General features: G+C 39.6%; 1 protein-coding gene and 1 non-coding gene across 10 annotated transcripts in view; one reads left to right on the top strand and one right to left on the bottom strand.

Annotated features, from left to right (window-relative positions):
• Positions 1-17144, bottom strand: part of Mark3 (microtubule affinity regulating kinase 3) — a 105784-nt gene that overhangs the window by 69468 nt on the left and 19172 nt on the right. For 8 of the 9 annotated variants that reach the window (XM_004836893.4, XM_004836895.4, XM_004836894.4 and 5 more), the window contains one exon: positions 10815-11006. The exons of the other annotated variant lie outside the window; for it this stretch is intronic. In XM_004836893.4, coding sequence (XP_004836950.1) covers positions 10815-11006 — 192 coding nt within the window. Of the gene's footprint in view, positions 1-10814; positions 11007-17144 lie in introns of those variants that run through there. 9 annotated transcript variants of the gene reach the window in all.
• LOC147822882 (U6 spliceosomal RNA) lies at positions 14395-14501 on the top strand. Its single transcript, XR_015445225.1, has one exon. It is a non-coding gene; the product is annotated as a U6 spliceosomal RNA (small nuclear RNA).

Below are 17144 nucleotides of genomic sequence, written 5' to 3'. Positions count from 1 at the left end.
AAATTTGACAAGAGTTACATAAGACCTAGGGGAAAAAAGGTTACAGACCTTGAAAAAAAATTGATACATTTCATATTTCTGGATAGAAAGATTTAGATCTTCAAAATATCAGATTTTCCCCAAATCAGTTTGTAAATTCAACTAATCCCACCAAAGGCAATCCAATCAAAATTCTAGTATGACTGTTTCTGGAACACAGCAACAGAGCTCTAAAATTCATCTGAAAAGTTATAAGTAGATAGGGCCGGGGATTTAGCTCAGTGGATCCGCTGCCTGCTTTGCAAGTGCAAGGTCCCGAGTTAGATTCCTGATACCAAAAAACAAACAAACAAAAGTCATAAGTAGAGCTATGAAAAAAGAATATTCATCAGGGGACTTGACTACCCTAAAACACCAAAATGGGACTGGGGATGTAGCTCAGTGGTTCCAGCGCCTGTCTCGCAAACACAAGGTTCCACCTTCCATCCCCCATACAAAAAAAGGGGGGGGAGGCGGCCCAGAGATTTAGCTCAGTGGTTCCACTGCCAGCCTTGCAAGCTCAAGGTCCCAAGTTTGATCCCTGGTACCAAAAAAAATAAAAAAGAAAACACCAAAATGTACACTCACAGCTGCCGTGCAAGAAGACCACTGAGGGGCCAGGGATGTAGCTCAGTGGTGCCACACCTGCCTGCCAAGTGCAAGGTCCTGAGTTTGACACCCAGCATGGGGGATACATGATATATCATCATTGTGTAGTGCTAAGACTGAATCAAGGGTGTGGGTACAGCCAGGTGGCAGAGTGCTCCACCAGCACGTGCATGGCCCTGGCTCTGACCCCCAGTAACACACACATACATGCAACTAAGTTAAGAGATCACAGAAAGAAAAGGTCAGACAGGGAAATTTAATATGTGATAAAACAGGTATCTACCACCCTAGGTGAAGAACAAGAGCCCTACGCCTTATACTGTACTAACTCCCCAAAATATACACCAATGAAGCAACATTCAAACATGAGCCATAGGAGTGTTAGAAGAAAACAAAGAATTGTTTTTTATTTTTATTTATTTATTTATTTATTTCGGTAGTGGGGATCAAACTCGGGACCTTGCACTTGCGAGGCAGGTGGTGGACCCACTGAGCTAAATCCCCGGACGAAGAATTGTTTTTTAAATTTGGGACAAAGTAAATCTCACCAAGACAAGAAACTCAAATGCAATGACAAAAAAACTAGAATTAGAGTCCCATTTGACCCAGCTATTCCCCTGCTGGGTATCTTCCCAAAAGAATTAAAAGAATCGTACCACAGTGATATATGCAGCACACCCATGTTTATAGTGGCACAGTTTGTAATAGCTAAAACTTGAAAACAACCCAACTGCCCATCAACTGGAAACTGGATAAAGAAAATGTGGTTTTTTAATAAAATGGAGTATTACTCAGCCATAAAGAATGAGAAACTAGAGACAATTATAGCTAAGTGGATGTACATTGAGGCCATTTTCTTAAGTGAAATCAATAGGACACACATGTGTAAATGGACACAAAGTCTTTGTAAATAGGGAGGGGTGGAGGGGTTGAAGGGAGGGCAGGGGAATTGGGAAAAAACATAAGAAGCAAGATACAGGGCCGGGGATTTAGCTCAGTGGTTCCGCCGCCTGCCTCAAAAGCGCAAGGACCTGAGTTTGATCCCCGGTACCAAAAAAAAAAAAAAAGAAGCAAGATACATCATGTACAGGTACAAATTTCCAATGATAATGTCCTCATACTGTATACCTAAATTTACCAATAAACTGAATGAATAAAAAAATGTAACGAGACAAATATTAGAAGGCTTTACTATCTACAAATTCAAACTTCCCTAAAGCAAAAGACATCAAAGAACAATGTCAAGTGAGCCCAGAGGAAGGGGCTTCCGGATGCCATTCCACTGCTCCCAGCACAGAGGAGGTGAGCCCAGCAGGCGCCAACAGCACCACCCCACCCCCACCTGCACCCCCATCGAAATGAGAAGACACATAAACAAGTCTCAAAACCAGACTTCCAGATCACCTATAGCAATGCCAAAGGGAAATGAGATGGAACACTCTAATACTCAAATACCTGGACTCCCTGAACTGGCAACAAAAGAGGATCTGGAAAAAATGAAATCAGAAATAATTTCTCAGATAATAGCAGAGATTGTGCCCATAGTGCAAGACATGATTAATAAATCTAGAGAGGACACAGATGAAAAAACAGAGAAGCTGAGGAACAAGATGGAATCCCAACATAGGAAACAAATGGAATCCATAAAACTGATGGAAACAGATTTCTAGGAGATGAAAAACTCCAATGAAAATCTACACAACAGAATGAGCCAATGTAAGGATAGAATTTCAGATATAGAAGATAAGATTGCAATTAGTGACCAGGAAAAGAAAAATTGCTTCAAAATTCTAAGGGACCACGAGAAATCAATCCAGCAGCTGCTAGATGATGCAAAGAAGAATAACATAAGGCTGATCAGAGTCAATGAAGAAACGGGAGAGAGTGCAGACAACATAAAAAAATCTGTTCACAGGGCTGGGGATTTAGCTCAGTGGTTTTGCCACCTGCTGTGCAAGCGCAAGGACCTGAGTTGGATCCCTGGTACCAAAAAAAAAAAAAACAAACAACAAAAAACTGTTCAAAGAAATGATGGCAGAAAACTTCCCAAGCAGGGCAACAGAACTTAACATACAGATAAGTGAGGCATATAGGACTCCAACTAGCCTTGATCAAAAAAAATCTACACATAGGCATATAAGTGTTAGCATTCCAGAAACCCAACAGAAGAACAAAGTTCTACAAGCAGTGAGAGAAAAGAAACAAATCACATACAAAGAAAAGCCCATCAGAATCACAGCAGACTTCTCAATGCAAACCCTCAAGGCAAGAAGAGCTTCAAGTGATGTATTCAAAGCCCTAAAGGATGGGCCGGGGATTTAGCTCAGTGGTTCCACCGCCTGCCTCCTGCCTCACAAGCACAAGGACCTGAGTTCCAACCCCGGTACCAAAAAAAAAAAACAAAACCAAAAAAACAATCAAAGCCCTAAAGGAAAACAGCCTCCAACCCAGAATGATGTACCCTGCAAAACTATCTTTCAAAACTGATGGAGAAATAAGATACTTTCATGACAAAGAGCACCTTAGGAACTTCATGAATACCAAATCAGCACTCCAAAAAAGTTTAGATAATATCCTAGGAACAGACAATGAGGATCACAACCCCAGGAAGCACAGCAGAATGAATCCATTGGGCACAAGAAATTAAATGTAAAGGGGGAGAATCCAACAAAAAGAAAAAGTCATGACAACGATAAGTCAATACGTTATCAGTTATAACCATCAATGTTAATAGTCTCAATTCACCAATCAAAATAAATACACTGGCAGAATGGGTCAAGAAGCAAAATCCAACAATATGCTGCATACAGAAAACACACTTAATTCAAAAAGAAACTCATAGATTGAAAGTTAAAGGGTAGAAAACAATACTCCAGGCAAAAGGAACCCGAAAAAAAGCAGGAGTAGCTATCCTCTTTGCAAATCAAGTGGATTTCAAACCAACACTGATTAAGAGAGACAAAGAAGGATACTACATCCTTGTAAAGGGAACAATCCAACAGGAAGAGATGATAATCATAAATATCTATGCACCAAACACTAGTGCACCCAACTATATAAAATACTAATGGACATGAAAAGACATATATGCACTAATGCAGTAGTAGTGGGGGACCTCAATACCCCAGTCACAAACAGATTAATCAACTAGACAAAAAATAAGTAATGAAATACTGGAACTCAATCAAACTCTTGAATAAATGAACTTAACAAATGTTTACAGTGTTACACCGCACAAAATCAGAATACACATTCTTCTCAGCTGCACGTGGGTCATTCTCCAAAATAGACCACATACTCGCTCATAGAACGTGTTTAAGTAAGTGCAAAGGAACTGAAGTTATCCCCTGTATATTATCAGGCCATAGTGCAATGAAACTGGAGATCCATAGCAAAAGAAACTGCAAAAATTACATAAACACATGGAAAATGAACAACACACTTCTGAATAACCAATGGGTCACAGAGGAAATTAAAGAAGAAATCAGACAGTTCCTTCAATTAAATGACAATGACAATACACCATATCGGAATCTATGGGACACAATGAAAGCAGTCTTACGAGGGAAATTCACAGCAGCAAATACACGTATTAGGAAAACTAAGCGACCCAATTAAACAAACTGATGCTGAACCTCAAGCTTCTAGAAAAAGAAAAGCAGGACAAACCCAAAGCTTATACAAGGGAGTAAATCATAAAGATCAGAGCAGAAATCAATGATATGGAGACTAAGAGAACGATACAAAAAAATCAATGAAACAAAGAGTTGGTTCTTCGAAAGAATCAACAAAATTGACAAACCCTTAGCCAATCTTATTAGAAAAAGGAAAGAAAAGGCCCAAGTCCATGCAATTAGGAATGAAATGGGTGAAATTACAATGGACCCAGCAGAAATCCAGAGCATCAACAATACCTACTTTAAGAACCTATATGCCAATAAGATGGAAAACACTAGATACATATGAATTACCAAAGTTGAACGAAGAAGACCTAAAAATTCTAAACAACCCAATATCAACCAATGAAATTGAAAACATAATTAAAAGCTTACCAACTAAGAAAAGCCCAGGTCCTGATGGCTTCACTGCTGAATTCTACAAGACATTTAGAGAGGAACTACTGCCACTACTGTTTAAACTCTTCAATGAAATTGAAAGGGAAGCAATACTCCCAGATTCATTCCTGGAAGCAACCATCACCCAAAGCAGAGAAAGACCCAACCAAAAAAGAGAACTACAGGCCAATCTCACTAATGAACACAGATGCAAAAATCCTTAATAAGATACTGGCAAACAGAATGCAGAAGATCATCAAGACAATCATACACCCTGACCAAGTAGGATTCATGCCAGGGATGCAGGGATGGTTTAACATACGCAAATCAATCAATGTAATATACTATATCAACAGAGCCAAGGACAAACACCATATGATTATCTAAATAGATGCAGAAAAAGCATTTGACAAAATCCAATATGCATTTATGATAAAAACCCTACAAAAATTGGAATAGATGGTCTCTCCCTCAATCTGGTAAAAGCCATCTATGAAAAGCCAACAGCTAATATCATACTAAGTGGTCAAAAACTGAAATCCTTCACACTAAAATCAGGAACAAGACAAGGATGTCCACTATCATCATTCTTGTTCAATATAGTTTTGGAAACATTAGCCATGGCAATTAGACAAGAGAAAAAAATAAAAAGATAGGAAATGAAGAAGTCAAATTGTCATTATTTGCAGATGACACAATATTCTGTATAGAAGACCCCAAGAACTCCACCAAAAGTCTTTTAGACTTAATAACCAAATTCAAAAGAGTAGCTGGATACAAGGTCATCACACAAAAATCAATAGCTTTCCTCTACACGAACAATAGACTCACTGAGGGCCAGGGATTTAGCTCAGTGGTTTTGCCACCTGCTGCACAAGCGCAAGGACCCGAGTTCGATCCCCAGTACCAAAAAACCAAACCAAAACAATAGACTCATTGAGAGAGAAACAGGGCAAACAATTCCTTTCACAATAGCATCCAAAAAACTAAAATACCTAGGAATCAACCTAACGAAAGAAATCAAAGACCTCGTCTCTGAAAACTATAGCACTCTGAAAAGAGAGATTGAAGATGATATCAGAAAATGGAAAGACATCTCCTGCTCCTGGGTAGGAAGGATCAATACAGTGAAAATGGCCATATTTCCAAACTGCTACATAGATTTAATGCAATCCCAATTGAAATTCCAGCAGCATACTTCATGGACCTTGAGAAAAAAAATCCAAAAATTCATTTGGAACAAGAAGAGACCCAGAATAGCAAAAGCAATTCTAGGTAACAGAGACATGATGGGGGGTATCACAATCCCCAATGTGAAACTATACTACAAAGCTACTGTGATAAAAACAGCATGGGACTGGCAAAGAAACAGACCTGAGGACCAGTGGAACAGATTAGAAGATGCAGAAACAACTCCAAACACACTCAGTCATCTCATCTTCAATAAAGGAGCCAAACACCCTCACTGGAGGAAAGATAGCCTCTCTTTAATAAATGGTGCTGGATAAATTGGGTTTCAACTTGCCAAAGATTAAAACTAGACCTGTATCTCTCACCATGCACTAAACTAAAATTGAAATGGATTAAGGATCTAAATATTAAAATAGAAACACTGAATCACCTGGAACAGAGGTAAGGTAGAACTCTTTTTTTTTTTTTTTTTGGTACCGGGGATCAAACTCAGGTCGTTGTGCTTGCGCAGCAGGTGGCAAAACCACTGAGCTAAATCCCTGGCTCCTAAGGTAGAGTTCTTGAAGACATTGTTGCAGGAAAAGATTTTACAAACAAAACCTCAGTTGCCCGTGAACTAGCACAAACAATCAACAAGTGGGATCTCTTCTTACTAAAAAGCTTCTGCACAGCAAGAGAAACCACCAACAGTGTGAAGAGACAACCCACAATGTGGGAAAAAATTTTCACCAGCTATCCCTCAGACAAAGGTCTACTATCTAGACTATATAAAGAACTTAGAAAAGGGGTGGGGATTTAGCTCAATGGTTTCGCCACCTGCTGTGCAAGCGCAAAGACCCCAGTTCAATCCCCGGTACCAAAAAAAAAAAAAAAGAACTTAAAAAAAATAAGACCTCCCAAATTTAAAGACCCAATTCAAAAATGGGCATCTGAAATGAACAGACATTTCTCAGACAAAGAAATAGAAATAGCCATTAAACACAAGAAAAAATGTTCAACATCACTGGTCATTTGAGAGATCCAGATGAAAACAATGCTGAGATTCCACCTCACCCCAGAAAGAATGGCTGCTATCATGAAATCAACCAATAACAAATGCTGGCGGGGCTGTAGGGAAAGAGGAACCCTGCTCCACTGCTGCTCGGAGGGTAGACTGGTCCAACCACTGTGGAAATCATTATGGAGATATCTCAAAGAACTAGGACTGGAAGTCCCATTTGACCCAGCTATTCCCCTGGTGGGTATCTTCCCCAAATAATTAAAAGAATCATACCACAGTGATATATGTGTACCCATGTTCATTGCAGCACAATTTGTAATGGCTAAAACTTGGAAGCAGCCTAAATGCCCATCAACTGGAGACTGGATAAAGAAAATGTGATTTTTAAAAAATAAAATGGAGTATTACTCAGCCATAAAAAATGAGAAATTAGAGACATTTATAGCTAAATGGGTGCACATCAAGGCAATATTCTTATGTGAAATAAAACAGGACACACGTGTAAATACGGAAGTTTCTCTAGTGTGAGAAACTGAAAGTATAAATAAGGACTAAAAGGTATAATAGATAATGTGAAATAGGAAGAAAAGGGGCGAAGGGGAAGGGGTAAGGGAAAGGAAAGAATGGGAATGGAATATGAAAAAATGGAAACAAAGTCCTTGTAAATAGGGAGGGATGGAGGGGTTGAAGGAAGGGCAGGGGAAGGGGGAAAATAAGACTCAAGAGAGATTATGTAAAGGTGCAAATATCCAATGATGAATGTCATTATATTGTATACCTAAAAGAGAAACAGAAAGGCCACATTAGGTTTTTCTGAAGTGTAGAAATAAATGGTTCACATCAGGAAAAAAAAAAAGAATAGTGTCAAGTAATAATCTAGGGAAGGCATTCAAGGCCTATACAACATACAGATTAGACAACGAAACACAAAAGATCAAATCATTAAGACTTTTAAAAAATGGATAAAAGATATGAACAGAAAACATTTTTTAAAAATTGATGAAAATATAAGTCTTAAGTAGTTACCAGAGAAAAGCAAGTTTTGATTTTTATACCATTTTCTGTCCATCAATGCTATGGTTTTAATGTCTGTCCTCCCACATTCATGTTGAAATTTAATCGCCATCATAAAAGTATTGTAAAGCAGATACCTCTAAGGGGTAAATGGCCAAGGGTGAAGTGAATGGATTAAACTGTTGTCACAGGTATGGTCTATTATGAAAGGAGGATGACAGCGCCTACATCTTAGATTTCCTGGCCTTTAGAACTGTCAGAAATAAAGTTTTCCCTTATCAATACCTAGTCTCGGCAGTCCATTGTAACAGCAAAAAGAGACTAAGGTAACCAGACAAAAGCTATCTACACCGTAACAGTACAGGTGTAGGAAAACGTACACCCATCCACTCTGGTGCTGTAACCCTGTGCTTGTTTATCTTTGGGGACAGGATGACTGGAAGCCAGAAGTTCCTCTTCAGATAGGCTAGCTGGTAGAATCCAAGATGGCTCTCAGAATGATTCCTAGACAGCTGGGTGTGGTGGACTATACCTGTAATCCCAGCACTATGGAGGATGAGGCAGGAGGATTGCAGTGAATTCAAGTCTAGCTACATAGTGAGTTCAGGGCCAGCCTGAACTACAGAGCAAGACCCTGTCTCAAAAAACCAAAAAAAGAATGATTCCCAGACAACCTTCAACTTCATTATAATAACATCTACATGCTAAATGACATCCTCCTAGTGCCACAACAGTTGAGAATTGCCATTGACAACCAGAAAGAACAAGAGGAATGAAAAGAGACAGCACCCCAAATCCTGAATTCCCTACCCATTCCCAGAAAAGATGTGAATGCATTATCATTCACCACTCCTTTCTTGCACCTCGCCATCATTACCAGGTCTAGAAATTGATCTCCAAGTCTATTTCCTACTTCACCCACTCCTGGCCGAGATTCAAAGGCCTTTTTGTTGCTCAACTGGCACTTGGTATTTACTGGTTCCACAATTCCCAGAGGACCCAGTTCAGGGTCAAAACTGTTAACAAAGGACAATAAAGTAGGTACCATGTTTTTCAAAAAGTGATCCAATGGGCCGGGGATTTAGCTCAGTGGTTTCACTGCCTGCTGCGCAAGCGCAAGGACCCGAGTTTGATCCCCAGTACCAAAAAAAGTGATCCAGCAACATCTATCACAATGTCAAATATTCATCCACTTTGATGCAGGACTTTACCCTACAAGACCACTCTTAACAAGAGCACTCAGAGTTATGTTAAAGAATGTTTATTGATAGGATGGGGATTTAGCTCAGAGGTGCTGCACCTGCCTTGCAAGTCCAAGGTCCTGAGTTCGATCCCTGGTACAGGAGGGGTGGGTGGAAAATGTTGAGGATCTGCTTGTAACAGAAAAAAAACAAACGAAACAGATCCTCTCTATGGTCCTATATACACAAGACCATGTTGCCAATAACCACAAGTGCCAAGATCCACACACATGGCCAGGGGGTATTACTAATTAAAAATATCAATTATGTCCCTTTTGAATCCTCCCATTTTGTTAAAATAAACACTTAATGTTTGTGGGTGCAGATACTAAAATCCTGAAAGCAATTATTTCTCTTTTTTCTTCTTTTGGATACAGGGTCTCCCTCAGCAGTTCAGGTAGGCCTTGAACTCACTATGTAGCCCAGGCTGGCCTCAAACTCACAGCAATACTCCTGCCTCAGCCTCCTGAATGCCGGGATTACAGGCCTGTGCCATCACACCTGGCTAAAAGCCATTACCTTTGAATAGAGAAATTTCCAAGAACTTTTACTTTCTATATAATGAAACTAAGTATTATGTAATTCTGGGTCATACTTATAATGGGGGGGAAATAAGAGTAAATGATTTTCCTTAAAGTTTTTTAAACATTGAGAGAATTTTTAAATTTAAATTTAAATCCAAGCATTTCTAGGGGGAGATACAAGGTACTGCACAAGAGTGTGAGGATGGAGCTTGCTTCATGTTCTGTTTTGTTTTTTGTGGTACCGGGGATCGAACTCAGGACCTTGAGCCAGGCAGTGGCACCACTGAGCTCCATCCTGGCCCTGTTTCATAGTTTTAATGGATTTATTTTTGATAAGGATTGCTGTTAATCAGAAGCCAACACTGCCCAAGCTGGAAAAGTGTGCCTTCCTGCCTAATAACCTACCCCAGAAGTACTGCAAGAGAGATGAGGAAACAAACCTGTAAGAAAAGAAAACTGTACTGGTTTCTAAGTACCATGAGCTCATAAATATAACTGCGTCAACAAAATTCAAGACAATTTTTATCATGGTGGCAGATACTTTCGACTGAAAAAGAAGACATCACTATTCATATTTTTAAAGGTAAAAATTATTCATTCAATATAGCCAGTCATTGGGCCGGGGATTTAGCTCAGTGGTTTTGCTGCCTGCTGCACAAGTGCAAGGACTCGAGTTCGATCCCCAGTACCAAAAAAGGGAAAAAAAAAAAAAATATATATATATATATAGAGAGAGAGAGAGAGAGAGAGAGAGAGAGAGAGAGAGAGCGAGAGAGAGCGAGAGAGAGAGCGCGAGCCAGTCATGGTAGCACATGCCTGTGATCCTAACAGCCTGGGAGGCTGAGGCAGGAGGCTCTCAAGGTCCAGCCCAGCCAGGGCAACTTAGCAAGACTTGTCTCAAAATAAAAAATAAAAAGGGACTGAGGGATGTTGCTCAACATAAAGGGCCTGGATTCAATCCCCTGTACAGCAAAGACAACAACAAAAGTATTCACTTTTGAATAATGACAGCACAAAAGGACTCCCAAACAATTAGTATGTTTCATGTTCTTTAAAAATAAATTTAACTGCTTAGAAATAATCCCAAATATATATCCTCTTCCTCTTTCTCCCACATGGAAATCAACATGTCATAACAGAAATAAGCACAATTCATATTTACCTCTCTGCCTGTAAGGATGTGTCTCGCCAATTTCACTTTTGCAAAGTTCCCCTTGCCAATTGTTTTCAACAGTCTGTAGTTTCCTATGTGAGGCTGTTCATCTGCACAGGAAGCTATTGAGTTTCTACACCGAGCTCCAGAGCGGCCGGAGCGGGAAGTAACTTCTTGTCGCCCATCTCCAAGCGAGGTGTGCTACAATGTAACATACACAAAGACAAGGAAATAAGAGAACATGTACTGCTTGCCAAGCTTCATTAGCTTCTAAGTGAAGAAACAAAACATCACTGCTTTAACTTTAATCCTAAAGTTTCTAGCATTTCAAAGGAATTTAACCAAAATATAAATCTATGGGGAAAATAAATGTTAGAAGAAAATGATCCAATGTTGCAGTTCAAAAGAGTTTGCAGAAAGAAATTAGTCTATGACATGATTTTTCAATTTATGACAGTGCAAAATTGATACACATTCAAAAGAAACTGCACTTCAGGTTCTAACCTGTCCACAGGCAGCAGGGTACAAGAACATGTTGAGACTAAATAGCACACTAGACAGCATTTTTGGTAAGTTTCATGGGATGCTCAATACCATTACAAAATAGGGGGCCGGGGATTTAGCTCAGTGGCACTGCGCCTGCCTCACAGGCACAAGGTCCTGAGGTCGATCTCCGGTACCAAAAAACAAACAACACAAACAAAAAAGTAAACCTCTTCTGCTTTAAGCTGTGCATGCCAGGTATTTTGTCCCAGCAATGGGAAGCTGATTAGTACACATGGATCTGTTAGGCTATAACCCCATCATAAGTTAAGAATCATCTTAAAACAAAACAAAACAAGCAGAATCATCTGTATTATGAATATGTGGCTGTCACAAAAAACAGCATTAACAGGACTCCTTGTTTAACTTCTGTACATGCTAGCAACTGCAGTACAACTGCACTTCCAATTCTCACCACAACCTGTGAACAGCAGAATGCTAACTTTGCCGTTCACCAGAGAAGGATGGGGCCACATAACTGTTCAGGGAGGAAACCCATGGAGGAGCTGGAGAGATTCCCGGTTTCTTTCTACACCACACTGCTAACAGTAATACACTCTCAGGCTGGAGATTTAGCTCAGTGGTTTCACCGCCTGCTGTGCAAGCACAAGGACCCAAGTTCAATCCCCAGTACCAAAAAAAAAAAAGAAAGAAAAAGTAATACACTCCCTTTTTTGCTATACATATCAGTTCTTTAAAACTGTCCACATTTAGAAAAGCCATGGAGCTCATGTAATCACTAAATAATTAGAAGGCACAAATTAAAATATTCCATGTACATATCTATAAAAATTTTGAAATTTTATCTTAATATATATGGTCTCAAAAATTGTTTCATCCTTGTATCTATGAGGCAGAGAACCAACCTAAAATTTGAGAGGCCACCTAAGTATACCATCCACGAGGAGAACGCAGGCTTCCAAGTTTTTTTGTTTGTTTGGTTGGCTGTGGTTTTTTTGACACAGTCTCACTATGTAGTTCAGTCTGGCCTTGAACTCACTATGTGGCCCAGGGTGGCCTCAAACTCATGGTGATCCTCTTGCCTCAGCCTCCCAAGTCCTGGGATTACAGGCGTGTGCCACCATGCCTGGCAGGCTTACAACAACTTTATATGATTCAACTCTTCCTAAAAGAGATGTGTACTTACTCATCCTTTCTAACCTTTCTAATCCTTAAACTAACCAGCCACCTCCCTCTACACATTGGTAGGCTTTTCAAATTTAAAAAGTCTACAAAGCCAAAGCCGGATGATAAATGTCAGTTCTCCAAGTATTTTGTATTTCAGAGATATTCAAAGTCAAATTTCACATTAGAAAGTAGACTGGCAATTATTTTATTCACTACAGAAAAAAAGATTTAACACTGAACAATTTATGATCTTAAAAAGCTATGGGGCTGAGGATTTAACTCAGTGGTTCTGCTGCTTTCGTCAAAAGCACAAGGTCCTGAGTTCAATCTCCGGTGCGGTGGCGGGGGGGGGGGGTGGGGGGGCCCTATAGCCAAGTAGGATTAGAATGGAAAATTAGAATTTCCTTTGCAGTTTCAGACCATGATGCTAAGTGAAGTAAATCAGACACACAAGCCTGCACCACTTATGATTTCCTTATATGAAAAATGTAATAGTAATGGGGAGAAAAGAGAAAGAAAAAAGTAATTCTAAGTATGTTTCTCTTGTTGGTCTCTGGTTTCACTCTAATATGGTGTGAGAGCTCACTTTGCAGGATTTACATTTCCTTGGATATCTTAAGGTCCTTATTATTATGAGCTTGGTATATATATTTTTGGTACGGGGATCTAACTCGGGTCCTTGCGCTTGCGCAGCAGGCGGTGAAACCACTGAGCTAAATCCCCGGCCCAAGTTTCCTTGATAAAAATCATAGGCCAGGGCTGGGGATTTAGCTCAGTGGTTCCGCCGCCTGCCTCGCAAGCACAAGGACCCGAGTTCGATCCCCAGTACCAAAAAAAAAAATCATAGGGCAAAAGAATCCCTCAGCAAATATTACATTAAATAGAGAAACTTTAGCCAGGGATTTAGCCTCCTGCCTCACAAGCGCAAGGTCCCGAGTTCGATCTACAGTACCAAAAAAAAAAAAAAGAAGAAGAAACTTTAGAATCATTTCTTTTAAGAAAAAAGATAAGGATAGGTTGAACATCCTTAATCCAAACACTGAATCTAAAATGGACACTTCCGGAGCTCTTCTCACTGGCCTGTTCCCTTGTGGTACGTACTTTTGTTCCTTTTGCTTTTAACAAATCTTACTCTTGGTGCTCCTTAAAAAAGTAAGCAAAACAAAATGAAATGGGACACTCAAAAAGTTTGATTTAAGACCTTTCTGGATTTAGGATTTTTGGATTAGGAGCGCTTTCAACAGGTAAGGTCGAAGTAAATATTCCAAGATACAAAAAACTCGGAAATCACAAATATTGGGCCAGGAATGCAGTTCAGCAGCACAGCACCTGCCTGGCAAGTGCAAGGCCCTGACTTCAACTACTGGTACCAAAAAAAAAGTCTTGAAATCACAAATACTTCTGGTCCCAAGAATTTCAAGTAAGGGACACACAACTTGTACTACGTTTTGGTTTGGTTTGTTTTTCGAGACAGGGTCTTGTAGTTAAGTGTGGCCTTCAATTCACTGTGTAGCCCAGGCTGGGCTCGAACTCACAGTGATCTTCCTGCCTAATCCTCCTGCCTCAGCCTCCCGAGTGCTAGGGTTACAGGCATGCACCACCATGCCTGGCAACTTGTACCACTATGTAACAATACTGGAGCTCATGACCAAATCTTTAAGGAAAAAAAAGTTTTCCTTAACATTTTTTTTTTTGGTACGGGGATGGAACTCGGGACCTTGCACCTGGCGAGGCAGGCAGCAGAACCACTGAGCTAAATCCCTGGCCCAGGAAAGAAAAAGTTTTAAGATGTGAGAATTGGCATATAACCATTATTACCATACCAGCTTTTGCTATTTTTCTGCTAAATCTAAAATTATTTCAAAATTAAAAGTCAAGTAAATAGATATACTACAAAGCCACAGTTAAGAAAACAATAGTGCTCACTTCAGCACCACATATACTAAAATTAGAACGATACAGAGAAGATTACCATGGCCCCTGCACAAGGATGACAGGCAAATTTGTGAAGCGTTCCATATTTTTCCATCACGTAAAGTTTACAAATAAAGATTTACAAACTTAAAAGAAAACAACAAAGCTGTGGGATACTGGCACAAGAACAGAAAAATAGCTGGGCAAGGTGGTGCACACCTGTAATTCCAGCTTCTCAAAAGGCTGATTCAGGTCTGAGACCCTACCTCAAAAACCCCCAGAAAAATAGACCAATACAACAGAATGCAAAACAAAAACACATGAAGATATAGAGGACAAAAGATTCAGTGAAGGGAGTCCTATTTAAAACAAAAAGTATCCAAGATATGAATAGGAAAGGAGAACTGCCACTCTCGCAGAAGTCTAGTCAAATCAGTTGCACTATTTTTTACCAGATAGGTCTCACTCTGTAATTTTTTTAAAATTAATTTTATTGGTACATTTTAGGTATACAATTCATTTACATTTATCATTGGGTGTTTGTACCTGTACATGATATATCTTGGTTCTTATTTTTTTCCCCATTACCTGTGCGCCCTTCACCCCCTCCACCCTTACGTATTTACATAGATTTCATTTCCGTTTTTTTTCCTTTTCTCATAGTTTTTCCTTTCCCTCTTTTCCTTTCCCCTTCCCCCTCCCTTCACTCCTTTGTCTTTGAACCTTTTTTCCTATTTCAAATTATCAATTATTCATTTTAATCATTTTAACCCTTATTTACACTATCAGTTTCTCACACTACTGAAACTATTCGGTATTTACACGTGTCCTATTTATTTCACTTAAGAGTAAGGCCTCGATATGCATCCATTTAGCTATAAATGACTCTAGTCTCACTCTGTAATTTAAGCTGGTGTTGAACTCACTATGTAGCCCAGGCTGGCCTGGAATTCATAACAATCCTTCTGCCTCATCCTCCCAAGTGCTGAGATTACAGGCATGTACCACAATGCTAGGCCAGTTTCACTTTTAATAAAACAATTGTTGGGCCGGGGATTTAGCTCAGTGGTTCCGTCGTTTGCCTTGCAAGCACAAGGACCTGAGTTCGATCCCTGGTACCAAAAAAATAAAATAAAATAAAACAAAACAATTGTTACTGGAATAGCAGATAAACAAAAAGTGATATACTGAAAAATAACATACTTTTTTTAATCCTCAGAAGAACTATCAGATATAAATAAACTGTGGCTAAAGAAAACTATAATAATTTTGCTATGCCTGATGGCACACACCTATAATCCACTTGGGAGGCTGAGGCATGAGGATTGCTGCAAATCTGAGGCCAGCCTGGGCTGCACACAGTAGTTCAAGACCAGTTTGAATGACACAGCAAGACCCTGTCTCAAAAAACAGATTGGGGGTCAGGGATTTAGCTCAGTGGTTCCGGTGCCTGCCTCGCAAGCACAAGGTCCCGAGTTCAATCCCCGGTACCAAAAAAAAAAAAAACAGATTGGGAGAGAGAGAGAGAGAGAGAGATATCACAAGTTCAAGCCAAACCTGGCCAATTTATGGACTTGGTGAGACACTGTCAAGAAAGGAGATATAAAAAGAATTAAGATGTGCTCTCTCTATATATATATCAATGCCTCACAATGAATGTAATCATTACATATTGTTAACATATACTAATAAAAAAAAGGGCAAGGAGGAAAGGAGGGAGAGAAGGCAGGTAGGCACACAAGCTAGCTATGATTTAGTAACTATGGGCCAGATTTGCTAAGCAGCTCTTGTGCTACCAAGAGATGGAAACAAAAACGATGGTGCCAAACCTTTACAGCACTTACAATCTAAGCAGGGCACTATCAAAGGAAATGGTAACTGAAACAAGGGACAACCTCTGTCCCATGCAAAAATCAGACTAAAAAGTCCAATGCTGCCCAACAGGTGTATAAAGTGAAATAAATACATGTAATTTTCTAGAAGCCACACTAAAAATGTAAAAGGAAAAAACAGATTACATTAATTCAAACATTTTTGAAATCAATACACTCCCCAAATATTTCAACATAATACAAAAAGATTAAAGTTTTATGTATTTTTTTTCTAATACTGTCTTTAAAAGTTAGTATCTATTTCATACTTTGAGGACACATTCATTCAGACTGGCCACATCTAAAGCACTCAGCAGCCACACGTGGCCAGTGCTCCTACACTAGACAGCTCTAAGCACAGAGGACAGTCATGACTGGGTAAAATGAAGAAAATAAAGTGTCCTCTAAGGGAATGGCTGGGGTTTCTGAATGATGAGTAGTAGTGTTCTAATGGGGTAAGGATCATTTCAGGCCAGGTACAAGAGGTAACAGGAAAGCTTGGGGACAAGAGGGTAAGAATTCCTGGGCAAATCTCCCACCATCAGCCTAACTCACCACCAACTTCTCAGGAAGCTAACAACCTTACTCTGTTGTCCAAAACCATCATGGCAAAATTCTAAGGAATATGTTCACTAGAAACCACCAACAGGGCTAACAGACAAACTACAACATGGGGGGGAAAACATTTTTTTTTTTGGTACCAGGGATCGAACTTGGGACCTTGCACTTGCAAAGCAGGCAATGGAACCACTGAGCTAAATCCCTGGCCCCATGGGAAAAAATTTTTATCAGCTGTTCCTCAAAGGACTATTTAGAATATATAAAGAACTAAAAAAAGTCAGACATCCCAAATTTAAAGACCCAATTCAAAAATGGGCATCTG

Source organism: Heterocephalus glaber, unplaced genomic scaffold (genome assembly GCF_053883595.1).
Source record: "Heterocephalus glaber isolate CG9 unplaced genomic scaffold, H.glaber_assembly_v1.0 deba00001608, whole genome shotgun sequence".
Classification (NCBI taxonomy): Eukaryota; Metazoa; Chordata; class Mammalia; order Rodentia; family Bathyergidae; genus Heterocephalus; species Heterocephalus glaber.
This window is presented reverse-complemented; position numbering and strand designations above follow the sequence as displayed.